Here is a 27,935-nt window from a genome sequence, read left to right on the forward strand (position 1 = left end):
GCTATGTAATTGTCTGAATAGCAGTTGTAATTAACACTTTTTTGAATTGGTCATCAAAATTATGCAGTCCACCATAATTAAAGAACCAATAAGATTTACAAATAAATACATAAAAATGTAGGCTTTTTATATTAGCATCCCACAAAATGTTGAATGCACCCTGCATTCAAATTTAAGATTAAATGACTTATTTACCCTACCATGTAATGGCAATTTTGACGTTATTAGGTTAAAAATAAAATTATATATACACCTCAAATCACTTTTAACGTATTATTTATCTTCTTCAACTATCAAAACCCCTCCGACCTCCATTGTTGAACAAAACCCCAACCAATGAAACTACAAACATGTTGATTGAGAAAAAATATTTTTGACGAATGAAACACGAAATCGATGTTTCGGAAGCTTCACATGAGGTCAGACTTCATATTTTTTATTGTTTTAGTGATTTTGACGACATCGATAATTATTTAATCTTGATTTTGATGTGTTATTCAAGCTTCTATGTTCGTATTCATCTTTTAAGGATCACAGGGATTACATGAAGAATTAAACACTAAAATTACCACCAAATATTAAAAACAGACGACATGTGTCACATCCCCGCCCAAGGTCCACCACATCCCAGGCCCGTTTCACCACCGTAGCACGATTTGTCCTCTTTGGGCCCTGACCACGCCCTCACGGTTTTGTTTCTGGGAACTCACACGAGAACTTCCTAGGGATGACTGGGAACTCACACAAGAACTTCCTAGGGGTCACCCATCATGGGAGTGCTCTCGCGCGCTACTCGCTTAACTTTGGAGTTCCAACGGAACCCGAAGCCAGTGAGCTCCCAAAAGGCCTCATGCTAGGTAGAAATGGGAATATACATATAAGGATCACTCCCCTAGGTGATGTGGGATCTTACAATCCACCCCCCTTAGGGGCCCGACGTCCTCGTCGGCACACCACGGCCAGGGTTAAGCTCTAATACCAAATTGTCACATCCCCGCCCAGGGTCCACCACATCCCATCCCGGGCCCGCTCCACTACCGTAGCACGATATTGTTCGCTTTGGGCGCCGTCCATGCCCTCACGGTTTTGTTTCTGGGAACTCACACGAGAACTTCCCAGGGGGTCACCCATCATGGGAGTACTCTCACGCGCTACTCGCTTAACTTCGGAGTTCCAACGGAACCCGAAGCCAGTGAGCTCCCAAAAGGCCTCGTGCTAGGTAGAAATAGGAATATACATATAAGGATCACTCCCCTGGGTGATGTGGGATCTTACAATCCACCCCATTTAGGGGCCCGACGTCCTCGTCGGCACACCACGACCAGGGTTAGGCTCTAATACCAAATTGTCACATCCCAGCCCGGGCGGGACCACTTCCCGGGCTCGCTCCACCGTAGCACGATATTGTCCGCTTTGAGCCCCTAGCACACCCTCATGGTTTTGTTTCTAGGAACTCACACGAGAACTTCCCGATGGGTCACCCATCCTGGGAATGCTCTCGCGCGCTATTCGCTTAACTTCGGAGTTCCCATGGAACCCGAAGCCAGTGAACTCCCAAAATGTCTCGTGCTAGGTAGGGATGAGAATATACATATAAGGATCACTCCCCTGGGTGATGTGGGATGTCACAACATGGGTTTTAATGGTAGAATTGAAAAAAAACTCACATATGCTTTAAATCCAAGGCGGCATCTTTTGTCAAAATTCCAACCGGCATTTTTTGTTCAAATTAAAAGCTTTATAAGATTTAAGAAATGTGGGGTGTATATAAAATGTGGGGTGCATGTAGAAAATGTAAGGTGTATATTAAGAATGTGGGGTGTGAGAGTATTATGGAGAAGTATGTGGGATGTATTAAGTATGTGTGGTTTATTCAACAATTTGTGGGTGTTAATATAATAAGCCAAAAAGTATAAGATGTATTACCTTAACCCCAAGGATATTTTTGTTATTCTTTACTTGTAATTTTATTCTTTTTATTTTTGTTTTTAATATTTTAATTTTATAAACTTAAAGAAAAAACAGCTCACAACGTAGTTTTGTTCTGTTAGTTTGTATCTTTTTTTAATTAAATAGTTTTATTTGAAAATTACGAAGGATATTTTTTAGATTATCAATGATTTGCAAGTGGCACTTTACCACAATGGTGGAAAAGAGTTGAACCCTTGCATGATGCGTAGGTTCGAATTCCGTCGGTAGCTAATCTAACATCTAATCTAACAAAATCTATCGTTTGACAAAAAAAACAAAGATTATGAATGATTTATCATTTGTGTCTTCTCTTTTTATATACAGGTTAAATTCAAAAGAAGAGGTTGTAATTATATAATCATGTTTACAGATATTTGGGGAGAGAGAGAGACAAGCAACATGGAAATCAAGGAACGGAGAAAAAGTTCCATAATTTTTGTTTTTCTATGTGATTAATGCATGAAAATACTCAACTAGTTTTTGTTTCTTTCACGATTTGATAGTGTCCATGAAAAATCCCAATGTCGTGTGTACTAACGTGAAATGAAATTGAAATTGTTAAGTTTTTTGGCTTTTTTATATTTATTAATATACGAATGTGTCAAATTCTAATTCTTAACTTTCTCTTGTTTATTGACATGAGTTGGATTTATTCTAGTTCTTGACTCTTCTGCATTTGTTTACTCAACCATTGATCATACAATTATCCTATTATGTTTAAAAAAATGACGTGTTTATTGACATGAGTTTGGATTTATTCTCTCGTATTTAGTAACAAACGGAATAAAACATATTAAAATCCATTATCGAATAAAAAATAAGAATTATATTAATTAGGAGCTAGTTGATCTCATACCCATTGTCTTAATTATTTTTTATAGATTCACGACTTCCTCCGTTACGAGTAGTAAACAAGTCATTGAGAAGTCAAGTTATAGGAAAAAAATTTCTCGACTGTAGTCCCATAATAGTTGGGTAACGAATAGTTTAGTGCAATAACAACTGAGTTCTTTTTCTCTAAAACGATACTTTAATATTTTATACTTATCTCTTTCTTGAAGTCTTACAAGGAATGAATGCGAGAGGAAAATAATTATTCTAATTCATGAGTTTGCCATGGTTACCGGAGAGGAAATATAATTATTTTTATTCTTGACTTCCCCCATGCTTGGCAACGAACAAGGAATAAAAAATAAGAAAACTAATGAAAATGATTTAAAAACTTTGAGTTTTAACGATAAGGACAAAATAATGGGTAAAGTAAATAGTACTAGGATTGAATTTTTAAGGTAAAAATATGGTTTTTTGTTAAAGTTCTCAAAAAAAAAAAAAACGTGTTATGCGTTAAATCCGTAATCGAATACCTTTAAAATAAAATAAAAAAAATTTGGATCAACTAGAATGAGTAGTTGATTTTCTCCTCTTACTTCCCCTAATTTCCCTGATTACTAACATTTCCTATTCATGATATGGAAAAGTTTCCCCTTAAATATATGTTTACTTGCAATGAATGAGGCGTATGGAAAGTCCGAATATCGCTCTCATTCATGACATATTTTGTGTTCACAAACGCACAAGAAATGTAAAATTAAGGGCTAATCAATTTGTTTTAGTTTTTAGTTTTGCTTTTTTGGTAAATATTGGAAATTGTAAATTCATTTGATAACTACTTTCAGTTTTCAGTTAAAAGAAAAGGCAAATACAGAAACTGAAAACCAAAATGATTATTAAACGACACCTAAATAGGAAAAATGGTTGTTTATCTCATACCTAAGAAACTGTGTATCACTGGCATATTGCCACATTGTTCTCCTAACTGAAAAAATTAGTAAACATGCCCAATGTAGAGGAAGACAATACATGAGTACCTGTAACTTGAAATATTTGCTCATTGGGCTTCAATTCATGCACCCGAAAGGGCGTATGATAAAAGCGTTGTTGATTTTGATGGCCCATTGGGCTTCAACTGATGGCAACCACACTTTTAGCCACGGCATTCGGCCCAGCAAAAGATATTTTTCTGAGCGCGAAATCATAACCGTTAAAATCGTCGCTGAAAAATAAGATAAAACAACACAAAAACATATGGTTGCAGGCCTTCTTCAACATTCACACTCTTTATAAAATGGAGTCTGAATTTGTATGTTTAAGAATTTGAAAAATGGCAATTGGTCTCTCACACCACCACCTTCTCTGCATATATTCCTCCAAACCCAACCCACCATTTTCAAAAACTCAAACACTTTTCAGAAACCCGAAATCCTCCTCCGTCGCTCTCCGTACCCTCCTGAAGTCTTCGTCTCCGAAAAACTCCAACACTTCGCTGCAAAGTTCGCCGGAAGAATCGAGGCCCGCCGCCGCATCTAAGCCGGCAGACCCGCCCGGAAAAAACCCACCTCCCAGATTGTCTTCTTTCGACTCCCTGTTCATCCGACTTCGTCGTTTAAGGTAGCTTGCAATCGTATTTTCTGTACCCATTTTCAAATTCCATTTCTGTTGTGGTTTTGTTGTAAATTTGTGATTTGAATATATGATTGCAGAGCTGAAAGGTTTAAGCTTGATGGAATATTTGTGGACATTTTGGCGATTGCATTGCCTGCTGCTCTGGCGCTGGCTGCTGACCCCATTACCTCTTTGGTTGACACAGCCTTTGTTGGGCATTTAGGTATCTACCTTGTTCTTTGATTATGTTAAATTAATAAATGTTTGATTTTTTGTTTGCTAATTGATACAGTTATGTGTGTATTTGATAAATAATACAAGAATCCCACTACACATGGTTCTACTCCTAATGACACCGAGGCCTTTGTGATAAAACTCCATACCTGCTGTGCTAGGAGGTGGTAAGATATTAGTAGTGGTCGTTCGTCCATGTATCTGAAATCTTGACAGTTTCTGCATTGTTTAGGGTCGGTTGAATTGGCAGCAGTTGGGGTGTCAGCTTCAGTATTCAATCTAGTTTCTAAATTGTTTAACGTTCCATTGCTCAACATCACCACATCTTTTGTTGCTGAAGATCAGGCATTGGCTAGCAAGGCCCAGGATGGTAATTAGTAACTTTTTCTAGCAAGGCTTTTTACATTTGAGGTTTTGGAATTAATTCTTTGCTTTACTCAAAATGGTGTTGTCCAGATTTCCAGGGTGACAGCCAGGGCAAGAAGCTCCTTCCCTCGGTGTCAACTTCGTTGGCTCTTGCTGCCACCATTGGCATTGCTGAAGCTGTAGCACTTTTTCTTGGGTCGGGTGTCATGATGAATGCCATGGGTATATATGCTGTATGTCAATCTTCACCAGTTATCAGTTTGTGTTGCTTTGTACTACTTTATTCCGCAAATGCATCTTAGATTCTTATTATAGTACTTCAGTTGAATTCAGTTTGTTTGATGTCTTTGTGCAGTTTCTTTCTTTCACATGATTTGGAGTTGAATTTCTTATTTGTTTAGGTAGTTTTTACTGTCGCTTTTTCACTAGTATGTAGCAAACCTCTTTCTTCCTTCTCTGCGTCACTATAGACTTTATCACAGTATTCAAATGAATTTGAAAGGGGTACCAAGGTTTCAATGTTGGCTGATAAGGATATGTAGCATCTATACATTTTGAAACTGACTGATGATGTTTCTGGATTTTTTATTTGAGGTTTGCTATTGTTATAGGATTCACCAATGCGAATACCTGCCGAGAATTTTCTTGCCCTAAGGGCATTGGGTGCTCCACCAATTGTAATTGCACTTGCCTCACAAGGCACTTTTCGTGGCTTTAAGGACACAAAGACACCTCTGTATGCCATTGGTATGTATTGTTTTGCATCCTTTTGAACTCAACTGTACTGTATTCCAACTGATAAAATGACAATGTCTGCTCTTTTATGTCAGTTGCTGGCAACTTACTTAATGCTATATTGGATGCAATTTTGATATTTGCTTTTGATTTTGGAATCCGTGGTGCTGCTATTGCTACAGTGATTTCTGAGTACGTCAATGATGTGGTAAACTTAATTATACTGGTGGATTTTGATCTTGATGTTCCTATCATAAAATTCTGTCAAATTTTCTTTCTAACAGAACTCTTCATGTCTATTTTTCACAAGGTACCTGATTGCTGCTATTCTTCTGTGGAAATTGAATAGCAAAGTATTACTTGTCCCTACCTATATTGATGGGAGAAGAATGATCGGTTACCTTAAATCTGGTAGGTTCTTTGTGAACTTGTTTATGAAATATAGATGATAGAGATATTTGAGTTTATCTAAATATGTCCTTTCTATTTGTCAGGGGGTCTTCTTATTGGCAGAAGCTTAGCAGTCGTCGTAACTACGACACTAGCCACATCCATGGCAGCCCGGGAAGGTCCTATCCCCATGGCGGGCCATCAGATTTGCATTCAAGTTTGGTTGGCAGTATCTTTGCTTACCGATGCTTTAGCACTTGCTGGTCAGGTGTGACATTTTTTTACTTTACAAGTTTCATATGACATGTGAACAATTTACATAGAAGAATTTAACGAAATAAATTATGTGAACGAACTAGCTTTAGTTTAATCATTACAATGATGTGTCTTCACAGGCACTTCTTGCCAGTGGTTACTCCCAACAAGATTATGAACAAGCACGCCTAGTGATTTATAGGGTTCTACAGGTTCATATTTTTCTTTTCAACCTGTTTCATTCGCATCGTTAATTGATATCCTTTTTTTCCTCCACCTTGTTATGGTATTGATGTCATAGCTAACCCTGAATCTCCATTCACTGTTCTTTGAATTTCAAACAGATTGGTTTAGTGACGGGAATTGGTTTGGGAATTATATTATTCATCAGTTTTAAAGCGTTTTCTAGCTTATTCAGCACAGACCCACAAGTCCTGGCAATTGCATGGTCTGGTTTATTGGTAGGAAACTACATATCTCAACAGTTTACTTGTTGGAAGTCTATGTACAATTACTTGTATCATGTGTACATTAGTTGCACTGCTACACATACCTGATATGGATACTGTTTGTCAGTTTGTTGCTGGATCTCAGCCAATAAACGCTATAGCATTTGTTATCGACGGACTGTACTATGGAGTTTCAGACTTTGGATATGCTGCCTATTCAATGGTATTCCCGGATCCGATCATGAACAACAGATTGGTTATAACACATGGTCTCCTCTCACCTCTCTTTCTGTTTGGGTAGGGGTTAGTAGGGCTGATTTCTTCCACAGTCATACTTGTTGCTTCTCCGTCTTTTGGCCTTGCTGGAGTCTGGACGGGGCTGTTTCTCTTCATGGCATTGCGCGTTGTAGCCGGGATTTGGAGGTAAATTAATTTTTGCATGAGATCATGTCATCGCGCAACTTGAACTTCTTCCTAACAAATAGTATTGCACTCCAGGTTGGGCACAAGAACCGGACCGTGGAAATTGGTCTGGGATGAGAGGAAGCAGGAAACTTAGGGTAACTAATGTTCAATCTCCTGGTAAAGGAGAAGAAAAATACTCATCAGGGGTTATCGAACACAAGTAACGTCTCCAAAGTCCGATGCTAATGGCGTAACCTGTTTTCGAACACAGGTTACGTCATGGTGTTCAAGGGCCTACCCGATTATTAAGACGACCTGGATCAACAAGAGAGAGTGACTTCGACTGGCTTCCGACTACTCGCTAGATATGTCGGGCTGCAAATGCTGATCGGCGTTCCAAACCGAAGCTTTCTTCCCCTCGATACTTCACCAGGCTCTTGTAATATAGGGGGGTTTTGTATATAAATACTGTAGCTAAAAAATAGCTTAGATATACATTCTTACGGAAAAAAAAGGAAGCGTTTGTGACAAATATCACTATTTTTAGTGGCAGTAACATATGATAGTATAAAACGCCCACAAGTGTTTACAAAACGACATCAAAGGTTCTGAAATGGAAGGGAATATATAGATTTCATTATTTTTTGGGTTAAAGATGCAGCTAAAATATCCTATTCAATCCAAATAACAATCTCAATTAAGAGTAAGGGAACCATGAATCATTTAGGCGGCCCCTGATCTTCCATTTCACCAGAATCGTAACTCTGTCGAAATAAGACTGAATCGAAATCCACGCCTAAACGTGCGTACTCTGCGTGATTCGAGCTTCCAGGTATGTCGAGATGTGGTTGTATCTGCAACTGAGTAGGGAGATTATGCGTCCTCCCCCATTGTTGGTCCTCAGCAGCATCAATGCCATAGGTTTCCTCTGCAGACCAGTTATGCACGTAGTCAAGTCTGTCGTCGAGCTCTTTCTGGATTCCGATATCATTCCAAGGATTAATGCCATATATCGGACTGTATGCCACATCTAAATCATCTAAACAAGCATAACTATGTATGAAGCCATCGTGATTATGGCCATTTAATCTCGTCGTTTCTGCAAATCCTCCTTGCAATTCTTGATCCGTCATCGATAACTTCATTTCAACATCCTCAGAAGGCTCAAAATTGGTTACAAGATTTTCGGCCGCGTTTATTTGCTCACCATGCATGTAGTTGTACTTCTCATCTAACCCATTGTGACTTCCGGATTCCAGAATCACCGGAAATGGTTTCTCCGCGGCTTCCCTCATAGCCGGTGTCTCAACTTTGACATCATTTGAAGGCTTGCAACTGTTTCTCCGATTGCATTCCCCATCTACAACCTCAGTTAAGTAATCATAATTGGACCTCAAAAATATCTCCAAAGGATCCAAATCGTTACAAGGTTTCTGATCAAATACCGAATCAAAATTCACAACTGGGGGCTCATTAGGCAAGTAATCTCCCCTATGATCGAAGCTTCCATAGCTCCCGGTCTGAAAAACATCATCGTTCTTAACAAGCTCACGTTCAGTTTCGTATTCGCATTTCACAGCTTTTGGTTCTCTTGAGGTAGCACGTAAAACATGTAATTCCTCTGACACAGAACAGTCCGTTTCCTGCTTTTGCTCTTTGGCTACACAATCCTCAAAGAAAGCTGATCTTCCCTCTGCCTCATCCGCATTATTGTACGTCGATGAGGACTCATGCGACGATGGTGTTTTAGATGACACAGAATTAGAGTAGTAGTCCTTCGAGTCCACAGCATTGTCGGGGAAGTTGAGCCGGGCCAAAGCACCATACATTGCTCTAGCAGCTTTGTCATAAGCAAGAGCAGCTTCATAGGCTGTAGGGAAAGTACCAAGCCAAAGACGCATATTCTTCTTCTTAGGTACAGAACCGGCTCTAGCTCGAATTGGTTCTCGAATTTCCGCCACCCATTTTCCCCAAGTCCTCTGCCTAACACCCCTAAATACACAATCTGAATTCTCCGGCCCTCCTTTCCCTCTCATGCACCCTTTTCTGGAGCCCTTCGCCGGAGATCTCCGAGTCTTCTTCCCTACATCTTTTCCAAAATCAAGCCTCTCATTGTAGTTCTTCCACTTGGCCAGTGTGTCCTCTATCGAATCGCACCCGTTGCGCCTCTTCCGCAATTTCCTTTCCCTGAAACGTTAAACCATTTTCAAAGCTAGTTTCAGCCTTCAAACAATCAGCACGAACAAAATAATTTCTAGGCACCTCTCGTTTGGGGATTGGGATTGCTTTGATAGGAAGCATTTCTACTCGAAAGTGTCTGCTAAAAGTGCGTCCATTAGAAACATATTGCAGACTTTATTAAAAGTGCTTTTAAGAACTTTTGCTAAAAGTGCTTTTATTATAAACACATAAAACTTTTTATGAAAAACCCAAATTCTTTTTCAGGAAGCACTCCTGAATAACCATTGCACTTGTACACGAAGAAAGTTAGAATTTCATCGTAAAACTAATTGGTAATATGGGGAGTAGGTGAAATTTCTTCATGGTATCAGAGTATATTGGGTCATGTGTGAGCTCAGCGATCACATGGTTCACGTCATCCTATTTGTGTTGTCCACATATTGGCTTGAAATGGCTTAAACATCCCCAATTGGGATTTTATCCTTCTCAAGGTTACTACGTTTGTAGCTCTAATGAAAAATTTCATCACAGTGAGCCGAAAATGAGGCTACATCTAGTTTCGAAAAGCAAGGACACACACTAAATTGAGGGGCCAGTCCTTTTTTTCTTTGTTTCTTTTTTTTTTCTTTCTGTTTTTTAGTTTAGAGATGGGTGAGCTCTATTTTTAATTCCAAAACATGATTTTAAGAATTTATTGTTTAACCGTTTGTTTAATTAAGAAAACATAAATAAATTTTGTGTTTTTGATTAATGAAAAAAAATATTGTGTTTTATGTTCATTTTCGAGATTGAAAAGTTCATAAAAAAAAAAACAGTGATGAAATTTAACATTGGTAATTCAGAGACTTGAACGGAAAACATAAATAAACAACATACTTAAATTGTAAAGAGATTACAATTTTGTTATTTGAAAGTATAAACAATCAAATTCAAAAGTTGTTATGAAACGAAATCTTATCTTGTCTGATTTTACAAAAATAAATGAATGGATGATATTGAGATAAGAGAATTTAACCAACGGTGCATGAAATGATAAAATCTAACATCTTCAAAATTTGAATTTTTTAGGTTGAAAAATTCATAAGAAAAATGTAAGATAACACGTTCAAAAATTAACTTATAAGTTAAAACAAAAATAGGATAATCAAATTTTTACATAAGTAAATATATAACTTATATAGAGACCGAAAAATATATAGCCTCTTATTAAGAGATTTTTTTTAGAGCCATATCAGAGCTTTAAATTGAACTATATCCACCACTTTTTTCAGTCTCGTATAAAGCAGTTCATTAGAGACGCTCTTGTAAAAGGTTGGCTACTTCTTGTATTATGTATTATCAGTTGATTTATGACGGAACTCTAATTTTCTTCAACCGCGATCATAATCGTTTTAAGCGATGCCAGGACCAAATACCAAGCAGGGAAATACTTCCAAAATTTCCCAAAACCTCGATTTCTCCAAGGAAATGAATCACACGGAAAACCCCAGAAAAAAAAAAAAAAAAAAAAAAAAAAAAAAAAAAAAAAAAAAAAACTAAAGAACTCACCCGCCCGAAGCCTCGGACTCCATGCAAGTTCAGAAATCTGCCTGCTTTCTTCTTCCTTTTTATCTGTGTCGGTTTCCGAACTCTTCCTTCAGATGTCGAATATGCAGAAATATATGACCTTTTCGACCTAATTAGTTGAAAATTCGGAAAGGGTTTATGTAGGGTTTAGGTGCGAACTGGCTTTTGCCCCTTGAGCAAGGTTTCGAGACGTTTTGGAGGAGCTGGGGTTTTCTCCGTTTTCGGCTAGTGGGTTTTATGGGAGCAGATAATAACAACTAAGCAATGGTGTCAGACTCTGACTTGGGGATGAAGGTACTGGCCCCGAAAAGACTCAATGTCAAGTTGATGACATGGACAGCTCACGGGTTGATTTGAAGCCCCTGCTTCGACACGTAACAGTCGTACACGCTATTGACCTTTCGGTTTCTTACTCACGAAGTCTTTTTTTTAGCCTTTTCTGTTGCCTTTATAATGGCAGCTGCGGTTAGTGCTCTAATATGAAGCTAGTTTATTAGGCATTCAATTTAATGCAAAACCCTGTATTTGATTATGATTTCACTAGTACAAGCATGTACGACAAGGCTCGAAAAGACGTTTACGAGTAAAAGTGTTTTAAAATTATATAAGCATGTCTCAAAAGAACGTTTAAGAGATGAAGTGTTTTATCTATTAAAATAGTTTTAAACAAGGAGAGTGATTTTTATGTTTTTTTCAGTCTCTTACACACTCTTATTTAATCTTCACCGTTAAGTTTGTTGCAATTATTGAATCTGATGGTTACAAATTAACAAAAAATAGGTAAAAATCAGTAGACTTAAACAAACACTTAAAACATGATATCATGAGTTCACATGTTATAATCAATAAACTTATCGGATAATGAATAAAAAAATTGAGAATACCAAGTCGGAGTGCCAGACCGCACCAGACCGCACCATGAAGTTTGCGGTGACGCACCAACAAAATTCGTCCAGGAGAAGAAAAGTTCAACTTTTCATCCAAAGATTGAAAGTTTGATTTGTTTTTGTCTTTTTCCGAAACCAAAGAAAAAATAATACATTTATAATTTAGAAATTTTTATGAAAAGAATGTGGATTAAATTTATTTTAACTAGAAATCATGATTTAATAAAAAATATTTAAATTTTAGTGAAAATTTCTTAAATTTTAATAAAAATGATAAAAGAACTTAATTTTTAATAAAAAAAAAATATATATATAATTTTAATATTAAAAAAAAATAAAAAAGAATTGACGATTACGAGTAGAAGTGTATGAGAAGGCTCGAAAACATTTTTACGAGTAAAAATGTTTAGAAACTATATAAGCACGTCTCAAAGAGACGTTTAAGAGGCGAAGTAATTTATCTATCAAAATAGTTTTAAATAAGAAAAGTAATTTTCATATTTTTTTCAACTGTTACATACTTGTGTTTAATTCTCATCGTTGATTCCTTTAAATTAATAATCTGACAACTATAAAATTAAAAAATGTGTAGAAATTACTATAGTTGTGTTATGAGTTGACATGTTATAATCAATAGAGTAATGTTATGCATACCTTGTTTTTGTACCACATTTTTATACTATCATAAATGACATTTGATGTGCACAACCACATCATTTGAATTAATCAAATTTTTAAATTTAGTTCATTATTTAATAAACTAATAATTAAATAAAACTAGTTAATTAAATGATGATTATGGTATACAAGGAGTTTGTATCCTTCATTTTTTTGAATTTTGCAAGTTTTCAAATAATATGGCTGTTCACATCAGATATCACATCAGGTGGTATAAATAACATCAAGAAGTTTCTGGTGAAAGCACCAAGAAATAATAAATTTGGGAATACGAGGTAGGAGTTCTTGACTACACCAAACCGCATCATGAAGTTTGCGGTGATTAGCACCAAGAAAGTTCCTCAAGCAAAAGAAAGAGTTGAACTTTTCATCCAAAGAAGAAATTTCAAAAGTTTGTTTATGTTTTTGTCTTTTTTCGAAACCAAAGAAAAAACTGTTTTTATTTTTATTTTTTATATAAATAATAGAGTAAGCTACAGTAAATGCATGAAATGCAAACGCAAGGAAGATTCAAACGCGAATCTCAAGTGTAAAAGTAAATGCTTTTAATTAATCAAACTACAAGTTACTTGTTAAATGTTAAATAGCCAAGTTTATGGTTTTGGATTAAGCACCAAAATAGAAAAGGAAAATGTAGAAGTGAGAAATGCTTCCAAATTACTAGTAAAAAAATTTCAACCAATAACAGCTTCTTTTACAAAAGGGTGGTGCTGCGTACACTAAATTTATGCACCAAATTTTTGTTGATGTATTAAATAACCAGTAACAACTTCTTGTACTTATTTTGAATAATATTCATATCTTTACTTGGGAATTCCGAATTGAACTTGGTATAGTTCTCAGATCGAGTGTTTTTTTTTTTTCTAAACAAACAATATTATCTACACTAAAGGGAGGGGTGGGTTTAGTCTCACAATGGGCTAGCAATAATGTGGTTCAAGCTCGCCTTTGGCAATAATCGAACTTAAGATCTCTCACTTACAAATGAAAAGAAATACAACTAGACCGTAATATTAAGATTTGAATTGTATTAGGAATAATGTCAAGGCAGTAATTTGGCCTTCGTTTGACTGGAGATGACACGATAGAGTCACCGGTGAGGGTATGGTAGTGAGGTGAATGGTTGTGCCATTTTTCGTTTTTGGAGGGTGGGGTGGATTTAACAAAAGCAACGGTAAACCCGGAATTATTGAGACAAATTTTAATTGTGACTAGTGAGGTGTTTAAGGAGTAATGCTTGGTACATAAATTTACAAATTAAATTATGTATTATTAATAAAAAATAACACGTGTCAATTTTTATGTTATTTAATTTACAAATTTAGTATCTCTGATTTTACCTTTCAACATATTAAGCAGTGTTAATAAAACATTAAAACAAGCCCTTTTAATTTCATTTAAAATTTTAATCCCGACAAAACATTTTGTATGAATATATTGGCGCACCGAAGAAAACTCGTCTCTCGATTTTTCTTGTTTATTTTATTTTTATTTTTATTTGGATTTGTGATTTTTCATGCCATATTTCTCTTGGCAACTGACATTTCTTTGGAGTTTTATGATTTTCTTTACAAATGGTGAACTCCCGAAGGAAGGCTGCTACAATGCACTCCAAAATCAGCCGCAAGAAGCTCGATCTTATCAACGGTGACGTTCCAATTCCGATCCTTCTTTTCTTTTGTTTCAAATTTCAAACAACTTTGATTTCCATTTTTTGAAAAAATGTTTCTAACTTCTTTTTTTTTCGTGTACCTCTCGTTTCAGTATAGAAGATACGACTCGTCTACCGGTATCATTTTTCTTGAAATTTCTGAAATATTTTTTGGGATGCTTTGAATGCAGTTGCTAGCTATCAATATTTTTTAATTGAAACCCTATCTATTTTTAGTTTTTTATCGAAGTCGTGTAACTTATTATATTTTTTAAATTAAAAATTAAAAATTAAAATTGAAATTTGTATTTGTTTATATTAATGGGATTTTAAATATAACCCATAATTTATGGGATTAAAAATAATAAAATATAAATTATACTCTCTATTATATTGTGTATGTAAATATGAGTACATTCATCAAAATTAACAAAAAAAATTATTGTACAAAACATGGTTACATTCTTCAAAACATAGAACAAAAAAAAAAAGAGGAAGATATTAGGCTTAATAACATTAATAAATTTCTTCGATTAAATTTGACATAGTTATATCCTCAAATCAACGAATAAGAATGGATTCATATAAGTTTAAAAATAGATTAAAAAAATTTGAATGGATTTTATATTAAAAAATTAGATACATTTTATATGAAGAATTTGTACATTTTATATTGAAAAAAATGATACATTTTACATATAACAAATTGGTATATTTAAAAATAAGTATATTTCAGATTAAAATTTTAAGACAAAAATGTCCCTTATCTATTTCAATATTTATAGGGATATGATATCCACCTACCCTTTATTACTTCTCACACATCCTTTTAATTTTTGACCGTCGGATCTGATGAATCGAAAACGATCAACGAACAATAATTAACAAAGATGTATGAGAAGTAAAATAAAATGTGTACCCCTATTTATACCAACCAAATCATAGAATAAACCCTAAAATTTTATCATCTTCTTTCCATCTTCTCCGCCGCTGCCTTTCTTTTCCCGTAGCCATCCTCCTCACCCTCATCCTCTCCCGTAGCCTCTCTTTTCTCAATTCTCACTTCTCTCACCCTGTCAGCCCCCGGCGCACCGCTCAACAGCCAGAAAGACACAGCCGACGGCACCCAGCCAGCAGCCAGATTGATCCATTTGGGTGGGTCTTATACTTTGATAAAAGCCGCACCATGATTCCAACCCTTGACCAAGCCGTTGTGGTGTTTTGATATCAGGTGAAAAGAAGGATCTCCCGATGGGGCAGTACCTTCACCAAATGAAGACCCCGGTGAGATGAATAATAAAAACAATCTCAGCAGCCGCAGAACGTAGCGCAGTTTTCGGTGCCTTCTGAGCCAGGTCAATTTTACTATGTTTGGTAGTTTATCTGAAATTCGTTTCCACTTGTATTGTTTCAGATTTTCATACCCCTGAAGGCTTGATTTCCAGTGGTAAAATGGGAACTGGGAAGTCTGAAAAAAAAAGCCAAAAATAACGAACACTATAATACTGCTTTTTTTTTTCTAATTTTTTTAAAGCATTTTTACAAAAATATTTACTAAACAATCTGCTGCATTATTTCATAAATGTTTATTCTCATAGCATAATAAAAATAATTTTTTTCAAAGCCCAACAATACCAAACATTGATATATTCGCTCTGCGTATTTTTATTTCTTTTCATTTATTGGTTGTTCTCTTTTAATTCACGAACCCAAAATTTTGACCAAATTTTTTCACCTATGAGGTTTCTTTGACACTGTATATGTTCCCAGACTACTTAAATCAAAATTTCTGCCTGCTTATTTTTGCTTGGTGAACATGTCTCCCTCAGTTTTCATTATCTGTTAGCCACTCATGATTTTAATGATGTTGTTCATAATTTGACGATTCCCTCTATTTGGATTAAATATTTCTCCATTGTTAAGTTTATTTGTTTACAGTGTCACAATTTTCTAAAGACCTATACCTTGAGTTTGTAAATTTTGTTGTGATGTATGACAGTGTTGGTGGCGTTTGCACTAATATGTGCATGTATCACATAAAAATAGGGTTGTTCAGATATAGATTATGCAAACTGTCAAATATGGGTTTATTTAGATATATATTTAAATAGGTTATAAAGGCCTACCTCTGAATGGAGACCCGAGTATTTATCTTTTAGTGCGTCCTCGAACAAGGCTTGCAGCGCATCATTTTCTGCTTGTTCGGGTTCGACTTGCAATCGTCCTTCCAGCCATCTTTCACGGCTCTCCTCATCAAATCTCGTCAACATGTTTTCACTGTTGTGCAAGCCTATAAGGAAAGATAATGCAACTTTTGCACCACTCCCCATCCCATAGGCCCTTTCCATTAGTGAAAACTTAGACTTCAAGCTCTCTGTTGGGCATCTACAATCAGGCTGATATGCACACCCATCAGAGTGATTTGTTACAACTCCTTGAAACTAATGCCCCTTGGGTGTATTATCCTCTACATAGCTTAGAATTAGCATGTATCTGCAGCAAGAGTCGACCCTCTTCATGTAGTACTTGACACTTCTAACAATTTGATTAAATCTTCTTGCTCGTGACGCTTGACTTGTCACAAAATCTAATGGCATGGCAGAATCCACCATGTCATTGCATCTCAAGGACATTGTGGATGGGCTATCATAGACTAGACTAAGCTTTGTGTTTGGATACAAAATGACACCGTCGTACAAAGTTTGTCGTGAATCTGTTGCCATAACGATTGCATGTTGCAATATAATAATAAAGCAAGTGGTGCCTTTCACAGAAGGCGAGGATTCTTGTTGAAAACATGCCATGATTTTGATCAAATAACATCACGACAAAATTTACAAACTCAAATTGATCTTTCCGAAGCCTGGAAAAGTTTATTTGGTTAAATTTTCCAGAGGCCTATACACTTTTCCAGGCTTTGGAAACATCAATTTGAGTTTGTAAATTTTGTTTTGATGTTGCTTGATCAAAATAATGACATGTTTTCAATAAGAACCATCGCCTTCTGTGAAAAGCACCACTTGCTTTATTATTATATTGCAACATGCAATCATTATGGCAACAGATTCACGACAAACTTTGTGACGGTGACATTCTGTATCAAACCACAAAGCTTAGTCTTGTCTCTGATAGCCCACCCACAATGTCCTTGAGATGCAATTGCATGGTGGATTCTGCCATGACATTAGATTTTGTGACAAGTCAAGTGTCACAAGCAAGAAGATTTAATCAAATTGTTAGAAGTGGCAAGTACTATATGGAGAGGATCGACTCTTGTTGCGGATACATGTTAATTCTAGGCTTTGAAGAGGATAATACACACAAGGGGCATTATCTTTAAGAAGTTGTTGTACCAAATCATTCTGATGGTGTGCATATCAGCCTAATTGCGGATGCCCAACAGAGAGCTTGAAGTCTTTCCACGGATGGACTAATTGCGGATGCCCAACAGAGAGCTTGAAGTCTTTCCACGGATGGAAAGGGCCTATGGGGAGTGGTGCAGAAGTTGCACTATCTTTCCTTATAGGCTTGTACGACAGTGAAAACATGTTGACGAGATCTGATTAGGAGAGCGGTGAAAGATGGCTGAAGGATGATTGCAAGTCAAACCCGAACAAGCGAAACATGATGCGCTGCAAGCCTTGTTCGAGGCCACACTGAAAGATAAATACTACTCGGGTTCTCCATTTAGAGTTAGGCTTTTATAACCCATTTAAATATATATCTAAAGAAGTTGCATAATCTATATCCGAACAACCCTAAATGTGGTCACAACTCTAGCTTGCTAAACGAAATCAGGGAGAGGGCTCTATTTCTCATCTACCCCGCCAAAGATGATGGAGATTTCATTCAGATGAGGCTCAGTAAGTTTAAGCATTCATCACAATTTTTGTTTTACGAATATATGGGTTCGAATGCGAGTCTTATTGTAATTTTTTTTCTAGCAGAAGTACGGCACCGCTGACATATACTACCTCCATCTGGTCACTTTCAGAAAACAAGACCAATCACAGACATTTTGGATTTTACCAACGAAAAGGGTAATTTCAGAAAAACCAATCTTTTACTGTTTGGATGAAGATTGGAATAACAATATGTTGGAAGAGATGGAGCAATAGAATTCATGAGATTTTCATGGCACAAGTGACTGCCGCAATTTGTTAAGCAACTAGAAGAGTCTTCTTGGAGCATTCATAATTTGAGGCCATTCAACCTGCCCTTGATGACTTTGCATTCTCGACTCACCTCATTCAAATCAGTACATACTACTGCATAACATGCTTCAAGTTCAATTCACATTTCATTGTATTTGTAATTGAAATTAATACTCCCCAACGAAATGAATTTTGTTGAGAATTCTACCCAATCGACTATATATATATATTTTTTTTTCCACTGTACTTGTGATTCGATGAAATTCATCCTGGAGAATATGACGCTCAACCAGCCGGTTTGGTCATTAATTACTTGGAGCTCAATTAACTTGTTTCAGCTAGGTTACATATCAATTTCAGTCAAAATGTTAATAAATCTTCGACAAAACTTGTGGTACCTACCTATCCATATGTAACATGTGACGTGCTCCTTTTTTAATCGCTAAGACTTTTGTTTCACCATTTTGACATCTTAACTAGGACGGGAGCATAATGTATAACCAACCATCTGCAGTTTTGGTACCCGGGACGTTATAAGATTCGAACATAGGACCGCTTATGGGGAGATTCTCATATCGAGAGGACCGAAAATGTGAACGAGGAGAGATCACCTACTATGTCCTACGTGCTCTTTGCAACTGCTCCGTTATAAGTAAATAATATCGTTAATACAACGCTTTGTTTGTTGCGTTACTCTTTTTTTCGAATAGTTTTATAAGATGGCATCATAACGTAACAAGAGCAATGCTTTGGGTCAGTTGTCCACACGACGCGTTCGTGAGTAGGAAATTATCACGTAACAACACTACACAAAACAGGAGAGAGTTCCTACAAATTCAACATCGCCTCATCAAAGGATAAATTCTACCCTACAACCGAAGGTATATCTTCTTGTGTCTTTCCCTGGGCCATGGTTGAAGAAGAAAAGATAAAAACACTGCACAATCCATTTGCTTTCATCTTGCTTGTATAAATCGGAGTGATTGTAACAAACACATGGATAATACACGGGACATGATACGGCAAAAGCAGCGTACAAAAGGACATCTTCAACTACCACCAAAACATGCCAACCATATGACTACACAAACACTGCCATGGTTCCTACAGATTTTCATCTCAGAAAGTCGTTGACCGTATGATTCATCAAAAAGCAATGCCATGGCTGCTAAATCTTACATACATCAGCTAGCACACCCACCGAGTTGGGCATTCTCCTGTATCCAGTGATTCCAACAGAAAAACCAACACAAAGTGAGACTTAGAAAGCACGACACGCGTCTAGGATAAACTTAATCTTTACCATGAACGATATTCGCTGATTCCAAACGAAAATCAGGAATACACTCAAAATACAATGCGATTCCACACAAGGGAAATTATTAGTTATCATCGTAGAAAAGAGAATGAGGGTCACCTTATAAGGGAAACCAAATTTTTTTTACAACCATTAAAAGACGAAGATTAATGAAAAGGGGTCAAATTTACAGAGGGTGCGTACTGGGCAAGAGCAAGTTAGCATAGCCACAGTGCATCTGCATGCATGTCTCACAAAAGTAATCGTCAACTGTAGTGTACAGCATACAAGGCAGATTCGAGAGAATCTATAAAAAGTCGACCTAGACATATGATATTTGGTGCTAAAGGACGTGGACAAGCTCAGCTACCAGAAAAGAACTCTAAGAGGGACTAGAATCTGGACTTTAGTAAGAAGAGATATATTGACACTTTAAATTCATACGGAAATACTGCATGATCAATATGTAAAACAAGGAACACAAAACGATGTCGAAGAAGCAAAAACAAAAACAGAATCAGGAGACAATACAAAACATGAGAGTATTGGTCATATATGCAAATGTTAAGCTGTGTATAGAATTCAAGCCTATTGGAACCAAAGGGGCTTGTACAGGTTGATGTCACAGACTCACATTTGATATACTCCACATTAAATGGCAAGGGACTCTGAATCTCTCACTTTCCACGATCTCACAGTTGTGAACAACACCACTATAATCTATTTTAAGGTTTAAAATAAAAAACCCACCTCAATGAGAGAATTGAGGAGCCTATGAATTTTCAACCACGCGTACAGGGGTTCGAGAGTTTCCCATCAGGTGTAAGCCTTTCACGCGAAAGCGTACGCTTTGCGTTAAGGCGGTCGCTATTTGACCAAGTCTTATGGCTTTTGGTGTCTGCCTACAATACTTGATTCTTTTTATTGGAAACTAAAGTAAAATATCATGTATTCAAACTGTATGAATATAGGAATTAAAATAAACTGGCCGGAAAAAAGAAAATTAACCAAACTCACCACCCAGAAAACGCCACCAGCTAGAATTGCGCAATTACTCCAAGCCAGCAGACCTAGCAGCTTTGTACCTTAGCTTCCTATTGTGATTTTCCTGCCAAGATTTTCCAAAAGAATGAGTTAACTTCCTAATATGGGATGCAAAGCACACAACTGACATCACTAACATTGAAAATTCATGATTATTTGACGGCATTGACAAAATTCCATCAAGTCTCACACGAAGTTCTTGAAAACTCACTAATTTCAGTAAAGGCAATCGTAGCATACAAACTCAATATTTCAAATGACAAATTCATTATTAATTGACTGCATTGACAAAATCCCATCCACAATTTACTTGCAATTCTCCGAAAATTTACCATATTCAGTAAACAAAAAGGCAATCATTGCACACAAACTCGATATTGTAAATGACATATCATGATTGTTTGACAACATTGACAAAATCCCAACAAAATTCACATGGAATTCTCCGAAAATTTTACTAAATTCAGCAAGTGCTCACCTGCTCAAGAACCTTGGCGGAGCTCTGCTCAACGAGCCTGGTCAAAGTTTCAATCTTGACAAGCATTTTCTCATACAAGTCCTCGACGCCGGCGGTGTAATTCGCGGCCTCCGAACCCATCAGCCTACTGAGACTTCCAACATCCAAACCCTCACTGCACATATCAAGTTCGCTCTGATCCTTGTTGTGCTGCTTGAGTTGATCTAAGCTCTCCTCTCCCCTGTCGACATTCATCGGCGAAACCCTAAGCTCGCAGGGCAAAATTGGGAACGGCGAGCTAGGGTTGAAATTCCCGTAATGGGCTCGGAACGCGGGCCCAATGTTGACGATCTGGATCGATTTCGGCTCGAAGGAGTGCTTGGATGGCCGGAACTGATAGGCACGGTACTCGTGAGTGTGGATGGTCTGATCGGTGACCGGAGAAGCGAAGAGGAGAAAGAGGGAGGGGGTGAGAGTTGGGGCGGCGGCGGAGCTCTCGGGAGGGTTTTGGATTGGGAAGTTGAGAGTGGGGTTGGAGGAAAGGGAGTTGGAGACTGAGAATTCTCGGAGGGAGGGGCGGAGGTGGGTTCTACGGCGGCCGGAGAACCAGCCGAGGAGGTGGGAGGAGGGGGATTGGGCCTGCTGGGCTTGGACGAGGCGGCGGAGGGAGAGGGGGTCGACCCGGCCGGAGGAGTTGTAGAAGGAGAGGGTGGAGCCGGAGCAGAAGAAGGCGGTGACGGTGGCGATGAGAGTGGCGGAGGAGGTGGAATTGGGAGAGTCGTCGGTGAGGGTAGGGGGTATGTGGCTGACATGGCCGAAGATCAGGCCGTCGACGGAGCCTGGGGAGGTGGAGAAGCGTTGGATCGTGGAGGCCAGGGCTGGGCCTGACATCGCTACCTTGTCTAGGGAATGGTCTTCCATTGCATGACCAGATTAGCAGACACAAAGAGAGAGGAGAGAGAATCAAGAGTGCGCGAAACAGAAATGAATTAAATGGCAGTTGGTAGCTCACTGACCGGTTTATTTGTAGATGTTTTATTTTATTTTTTACCCTACAAAAAATGTAAAAAGGGTTTTTTACTTGATTTTCAGAATAATTTTTCAAATTACATGGATTTTTTAGATTAAAATTAGAGAAACATATAGTCGATGCAAATTTTCGCTTTCTCCTTCTTTGACAAAATTGCACCTACAAAACAATCAAAACACTTGGTCAAGGCCAAAAGCTTTATGCGCCCACGATGAATAGGGGGGACTTTGGCCGAATAACCTCTGATGCCAAAATTAGAATTTAGAGAGAAAAATGTTTGGAGAGTTTTTGAGAGTTTTGCAAGAGTGTGTAACTTAGCTTTTTAGAGAAAATGGGGTCCAATTTATAAAGCATGGCCGGCCCTCTTTGGGAGAGAGAGTGGCCGGCCTTTGGGTGTTTTTTGGGGTGTAATGGGTGAGTTATTTGGCAATTAATGGATTAATTAGGTAATAAATCCATTAATTGGCCAATTAACTCAATTTATATGGAATGTTTTGAAGGCTATGGAGTAAATACCTTGTAGGAATATAAGATGAGGATGGATGAAATAATTTTGAATTTGTTACCTATTTTGGGCACTTTTGGCTTGGTTGAGGGCTACTTGCCTGCTACTTGTGCGTAGAAAACCTGGTGTGTCTCGAGGGTAATTTTGTCCTTTTAACCCAAAAATCCACGTGTCGCCTCTTGATTATTTTTGGCTCCACAAATGCCCCTACACATATTTTGGAATGTAGGGTTTATTTCGGTTGAAGAAATTTTTTGTCTGGTTTATGTTCATCACGTTTTTTCTTCTTTATCATTAGATTCACGCAGTTATTTTATCGAACTCTTCACTTGCGATCTAGTCTCTCAAGTCCTTAGTAGAATTTTTCGAAGCCATATATGATGTGCCATTCTCTCGTCTAGTTTCGTGCATGTTGTGATCAAATTCGAATTTAATACCTTTCCATAAGGACAAATTTGAGTGATATCTAGAAGTGAGTGCTTGCTACGTAATAAACTAAATCAACTCCTATAAATTGTTTGTTTGTGCAAGTTCTCTTCTAAGTCTTTAATATTTTCGTGTTATGCAAAGTTGTATTTTCTTAAAGATTCTTAGAGATGGGAAACTAAGGGAAACTAATTTCTACTTTTTCAATTTATATTGGAAATAATTAAACACACAACCATATACTTATCAAAGGTAAGCAACGGTGGTGAATTCTAAGGCTGCTGCTAGTTTTATCATTAGAAACGAGACTGGAGACCCTATTGTTGCTGGTGCTAGGTCCTTGGGTGAAAGTTCAATTTGTCTTGCTGAATGCTTGGCCTTGAGGGATGCATTTTGGTTAGCGAGAAGAAGTTTCAAGAAAATCTGCGTGGAAGGAGACTCTAAGTTGGTGATTGATGCTATTACGGGATCTTGTATTGTTCCTTGACATCTCATTGATGATATCAAGGATATTGCAAAATACTTTGAGTACATTTTCTGGACACGTGTATAGAGAACTGAATTTTTTGTCGGATGCGATTATCAAGGCTGAATTTCATTATATATTTGATTGTATGAGAACTGGTTGTAATCGTGATCACTATTTAATTTATGTGTTTTATTTATTTATTTTTTTTGCATAAAAGAAAGTTAAGAAATCTCATAATATAACATAATAAAACATTCATTCTTCTGCTTTGTTAACAGAAACACAACTTGAAAGAGTAGATTATTATCCCCAACAAAAAGAATAAAAAAATATAACTAAATCCTGTATTTACATATACCAAAGAATATAATTTAATTTTAATGCCTATACCTCCTCCTAATCCTATGAACAAATTAAGTGATAAGATAACAACAAAACCCACATTTATCCCAAATAAAGTAATAAACCCTTTTTTACTCAGCTTCTTGTGGTGGTACTTCAGCTCCTCCTTCAGCTGCAGAACCACCAGTTGCCTGATCAGGCTTAATCTCCTCCAGCTGCTGCAGAACCTGCTGAGCTTCCGGCCGCGCAGCCGGCGATGGATCCACACAATGCAGAGCCAACTTCAATGTGTTAAGCAGCAGGTCACCTATGGTTTGCACATCCCTCACGAGCTCCAAGTCAAAAACTTCATTTGTCCACTCCTCTTTCACAATTGATGCCACCCACTGGGGCAAATCCATGCTGTTCATCGGTTCCCCGGGGGATTTTCCTGTCAGGAGCTCCAGTATGAGCACCCCAAGGCTGTACACATCAGTCTTTGTTGTGGCCTTCTTGGACTTTGAGAGCTCAGGTGCGTTGTAGCCGAGAGTTCCTGCGGTGGCGATCACAGTGGTGTTGGCGGCCGCAGTCATGAGGCGCGAAAGGCCAAAGTCTGCAATGTGAGCATTGGTCTGCTCATCAAGTAGAATGTTGCTGGATGTGAGATTGCCATGTACAATGTTCTCGTCGTTGTGGAGGTAGCATAGTCCACGAGTGATGCCGATCGCTATGTTCATCCTTGTTGGCCAATCAATGATGGTGTCTGGCCCTCGAGCTGCATAAGAAATATACATCATAAACATAAGATGGTTAAGGGGTTAGAAGTGCTTTGCGACAACTAAAAGCGCTTAGGCATGTCATCAAAGGAAATAGATGAGCATAGTTGAATCAACTTACCATGAAGGAAAGATGCAAGGCTACCCTTAGACATGTAATCGAAGACGAGAAGCTTCTCTCCCTTAGGTCCCAAGTAATAAGCCCTCAGAGCCAAGAGATTCGGGTGGCGAATCTTCCCAATTGCTGCAGCTTCAGTTTCGAATTCCTTCTGACCTTTCGTTGTCTTTTCCCTCAATCTCTTCACCGCAACTTCATTTCCTTCCTCTAATGTTGCCTTGTATGCAGTCCCATATGTGCTCTTCCCCATTATTTCAGCAGTGGCACACAGCAGGTCGTCAGCTGTGAAAACAAACGGCCCATCAAAGTGAACAAGCTTCCCACCCGCTTCACCGCCATATTCAACTCCGGTACCACCAGGAACTGCCTTGGCAGCGATCCCAGCATCAGCGGCTTGCTTAGCCGTTGTACCATTCATTCCTTTTGAAGCAGACCTTTTCCTGACCAAACAAACAAGCAGAATGCAGCAGAGTAGAAGCAGAACCGCCAGGAGGGAACCCGCCGCTATGAGAATTTTGTCCTTCGTACTAAGTTTGTGGTGATGTTTTTTCTTCAAAGGCTGCTCTGTTGGCGGAGAAGATGGAAGAATCTGAGGCGGGGGAGAAGAACACGGAGTTGAAGCGCTGTACCCGCACAGCTGAAGATTGCCCGCAAAAGAGCTAGAATTGAACTTTTTCGAGAGGAGAGAAGGGACGGGGCCAGAGAGATTGTTGTGAGAAACATTGAAGGAAGTGAGATTGGCTAGGCTGGAAAGTGAAGGAGGAATTTTACCACTGAAGTTGTTTTCGGATAAGTCGAGTTGGTAAATTCCAGAGATATTGCCAACAGATGCTGGAATGTGGCCACTGAAATTGTTTTTCTTCAAGTTAAGTACGGAGAGGTTCTGCAACCTTTCCAGGCCTTCCGGGATTTGGTTATTGAGGCGGTTGCGCTCAAGGTTCAACGAAACAAGGGAGGAGAGGTTGGAGAAGCTAGAAGGGAAGCTGCCATTGATGGCATTGTTGGATAAGTCTAGCTTCTGGAGCCTTGTGAGCTCCCCTATTTCGTCGGGAATGGTCCCGGAAATCTGGTTGTTGTTCAAATAAATCTCTTCAAGAAAACCTAATTTGCTCAGAGAACTTGGAATGGTTCCGGAAATCAGATTATTATCAAGGGTCAGGATCGTAAGTTTGTAACTATGATTTCGATTTCCAGCACCCCAAGTGCTTGGAACAGGACCAGAGAGGTTGTTGTGTTGGAGGGCAAGGATGATGAGGGAAGGGGACTTGGTGAGACTAGTTGGGATGAAACCCGAAAGCGAATTGAAGCTCAGATTAAGTCTGTACAGCTTGGTAGAATTTGCAAGACTAGAAGGGATTGTACCTGTAAGCGAATTATTGCTCAAATCAAGAGTTTGAAGAAGAGGGCAGTTACCAATCGAAGGCGGGACAGAACCCGAAAGCCGGTTGTTGAAGAGGTAAACCCCTCTGAGATTGGGAAGGAAGCCAAGAGACAAAGGGACAGGGCCAGCCAAGACATTGTCGTGCAGGCTGAGCTTCCGAAGCGCTTGCAGCTGCCCAATCTTTTCCGAGATTCTGCCCCCGAGCCTCTTCCACGGAAGCTGGATTGCAATGACCTGTCCGTTCACACACTTGATCCCTGCCCACCCGCCCAAGCAAGCTCCATGTCCGCTGTCGTTCCAGCTGCGCAGTACACCGGTGAAATCAACAAGCTCGCGCTTGAATGCTCGAAGAGCTTGGTAATCAGACTGAGTCACAATCACTCCATCATTCCCTCGCTGGCCCGAAACAGGCTGGTAAGTGACAATTAATAGCTGAACAAAGAGTAAGGCATGGATGACAAACAACAACTTATTTTCCATGAACATCGAAGGACTGCAAAGTCCACGAAGATTCGAAGATGCTGGAGAAAACAAGCGAATGGAAACCCGAAGAGAAGATTAAAGGAGTGAGCTTTTTTCGGGTTGAGCTCAAGTTGTGAACTTTTTTATTTTTTGTGCAAGTGAAGAAATGAAATGGAAGATAAATAAAGAGGGAGAAATATCTGGGTGAGGGAACAAGTGAGGTCGGAGACAGAGTCAATTCTTCATGTTTTGTTTATCAGTTAACGGCTAGTTTTTTTTGTGTCGTGGGGTTTCCACCGTATAACGGCTTGGGTTGAAAAACGTGGGTCTTCTCTTCACTTGACTGGAATCCAACGGCTATATTATTATTTGGCATCCAATTCCAATCCAATGCTGCAAGTATGACGAAATGACCATAATAACCTCGAGCTATGCGGAAGTACAAAACTTTTGCAGACGTCCTAGGTTGGTTCGAGATCAATGATGCCCCCTAAAAGTTTTTCCTTTTACCCTTTGGGTGGCAATGGCATCAGCATGAATGAATGTTTATAGCATCGCACTTGTTTTCTGGGAAAACTATAGAAAGTTACTCTATCTGGTTCCCCTGATCGTCGTCAAAAGCGTGATGATAACAGAGTTGGATTTCATCCCGAAAGCACACGGTCTGGTAATCGCATTTGTAATTTTCTTCCACAACACAATCTGCGGTGTAGAATGTAGATTACTTATTCTAAAAGCATTGTTATTTAACATGGCCCCGAACAACCAAATCAAATGCGTAAACTTGGAAGAGCCAAAAACTTCTGCTTGATATAAACATATCAAAAGGAAGAAAAAGAAGGCTACTTTCTCCCTCTTCTAACAACAAGAACACAAACAAGGGCAGAGGAAGAAAACCCAGATTTAGCATTGCACAAACAGATAACAACTCGATCGTTCCACGCCCCCATCAGCGTTCCAGTAAAAACCATATACCGCTAAGACAATGGTACACGAATTATGCATCCATAGAATAAAAATCAAGAACGAAAAGATTTTCATCACATCGTGGATGAGGATATGCTTCCATGATAACCGAATTCTAACCCATCATCAGGACCGGGTATCAGCAATGGCATTGCATATATCATGATCCATACTTGCAAAAGCAAAATGAAACCTGATTGAGGCATGTTTGCTGACTATCACACAGATGAAAACATCATTTTTGATCGAAAAAGACGTTATCGACTACATGGACAATAGATTAATCGGCAATCTTCCTAACAAAAGCAAAACCGAAATG

The 27,935-nt window shown here is 38.3% G+C and overlaps 4 protein-coding genes and 1 long non-coding RNA gene across 5 annotated transcripts; 2 read left to right on the forward strand and 3 right to left on the reverse strand.

Annotated features, from left to right (window-relative positions):
- The first annotated feature begins 4,079 nt into the window (after window positions 1-4,079).
- On the forward strand, window positions 4,080-7,784 carry LOC137722832 (protein DETOXIFICATION 44, chloroplastic). Its single transcript, XM_068461935.1, has 13 exons — window positions 4,080-4,419; window positions 4,512-4,636; window positions 4,880-5,017; window positions 5,104-5,246; window positions 5,625-5,760; window positions 5,844-5,940; window positions 6,059-6,159; window positions 6,243-6,406; window positions 6,534-6,605; window positions 6,738-6,854; window positions 6,970-7,065; window positions 7,144-7,265; window positions 7,341-7,784. Exons 1-13 carry the CDS (start codon window positions 4,133-4,135, stop codon window positions 7,399-7,401), a joined length of 1,659 nt encoding a protein of 552 aa, XP_068318036.1. The 5' UTR covers window positions 4,080-4,132; the 3' UTR covers window positions 7,402-7,784.
- A 158-nt stretch (window positions 7,785-7,942) lies between these two features.
- Window positions 7,943-9,637, reverse strand: LOC137722833 (dehydration-responsive element-binding protein 2B-like). Its single transcript, XM_068461936.1, has one exon. It carries the CDS (start codon window positions 9,281-9,283, stop codon window positions 7,967-7,969), a length of 1,317 nt encoding a protein of 438 aa, XP_068318037.1. The 5' UTR covers window positions 9,284-9,637; the 3' UTR covers window positions 7,943-7,966.
- Window positions 9,638-15,184: 5,547 nt separating this feature from the next.
- LOC137723492 (uncharacterized) lies at window positions 15,185-18,686 on the forward strand. The gene is made up of 3 exons (XR_011066920.1): window positions 15,185-15,565; window positions 16,210-18,073; window positions 18,158-18,686. It is a non-coding gene; the product is annotated as an uncharacterized lncRNA (long non-coding RNA).
- A 592-nt stretch (window positions 18,687-19,278) lies between these two features.
- On the reverse strand, window positions 19,279-22,152 carry LOC137722843 (uncharacterized). Its single transcript, XM_068461945.1, has 3 exons — window positions 21,184-22,152; window positions 20,679-20,769; window positions 19,279-19,581 (listed from the first exon to the last, which is right to left on the reverse strand). Exons 1-2 carry the CDS (start codon window positions 22,081-22,083, stop codon window positions 20,713-20,715), a joined length of 957 nt encoding a protein of 318 aa, XP_068318046.1. The 5' UTR covers window positions 22,084-22,152; the 3' UTR covers window positions 19,279-19,581; window positions 20,679-20,712.
- Window positions 22,153-23,844: 1,692 nt separating this feature from the next.
- On the reverse strand, window positions 23,845-27,192 carry LOC137723386 (probably inactive leucine-rich repeat receptor-like protein kinase IMK2). The gene is made up of 2 exons (XM_068462577.1): window positions 24,811-27,192; window positions 23,845-24,688 (listed from the first exon to the last, which is right to left on the reverse strand). Exons 1-2 carry the CDS (start codon window positions 26,672-26,674, stop codon window positions 24,066-24,068), a joined length of 2,487 nt encoding a protein of 828 aa, XP_068318678.1. The 5' UTR covers window positions 26,675-27,192; the 3' UTR covers window positions 23,845-24,065.
- Between the last annotated feature and the right edge of the window lie 743 nt (window positions 27,193-27,935).

This window comes from Pyrus communis, chromosome 17, assembly GCF_963583255.1.
Source record: "Pyrus communis chromosome 17, drPyrComm1.1, whole genome shotgun sequence".
Classification (NCBI taxonomy): domain Eukaryota; kingdom Viridiplantae; phylum Streptophyta; class Magnoliopsida; order Rosales; family Rosaceae; genus Pyrus; species Pyrus communis.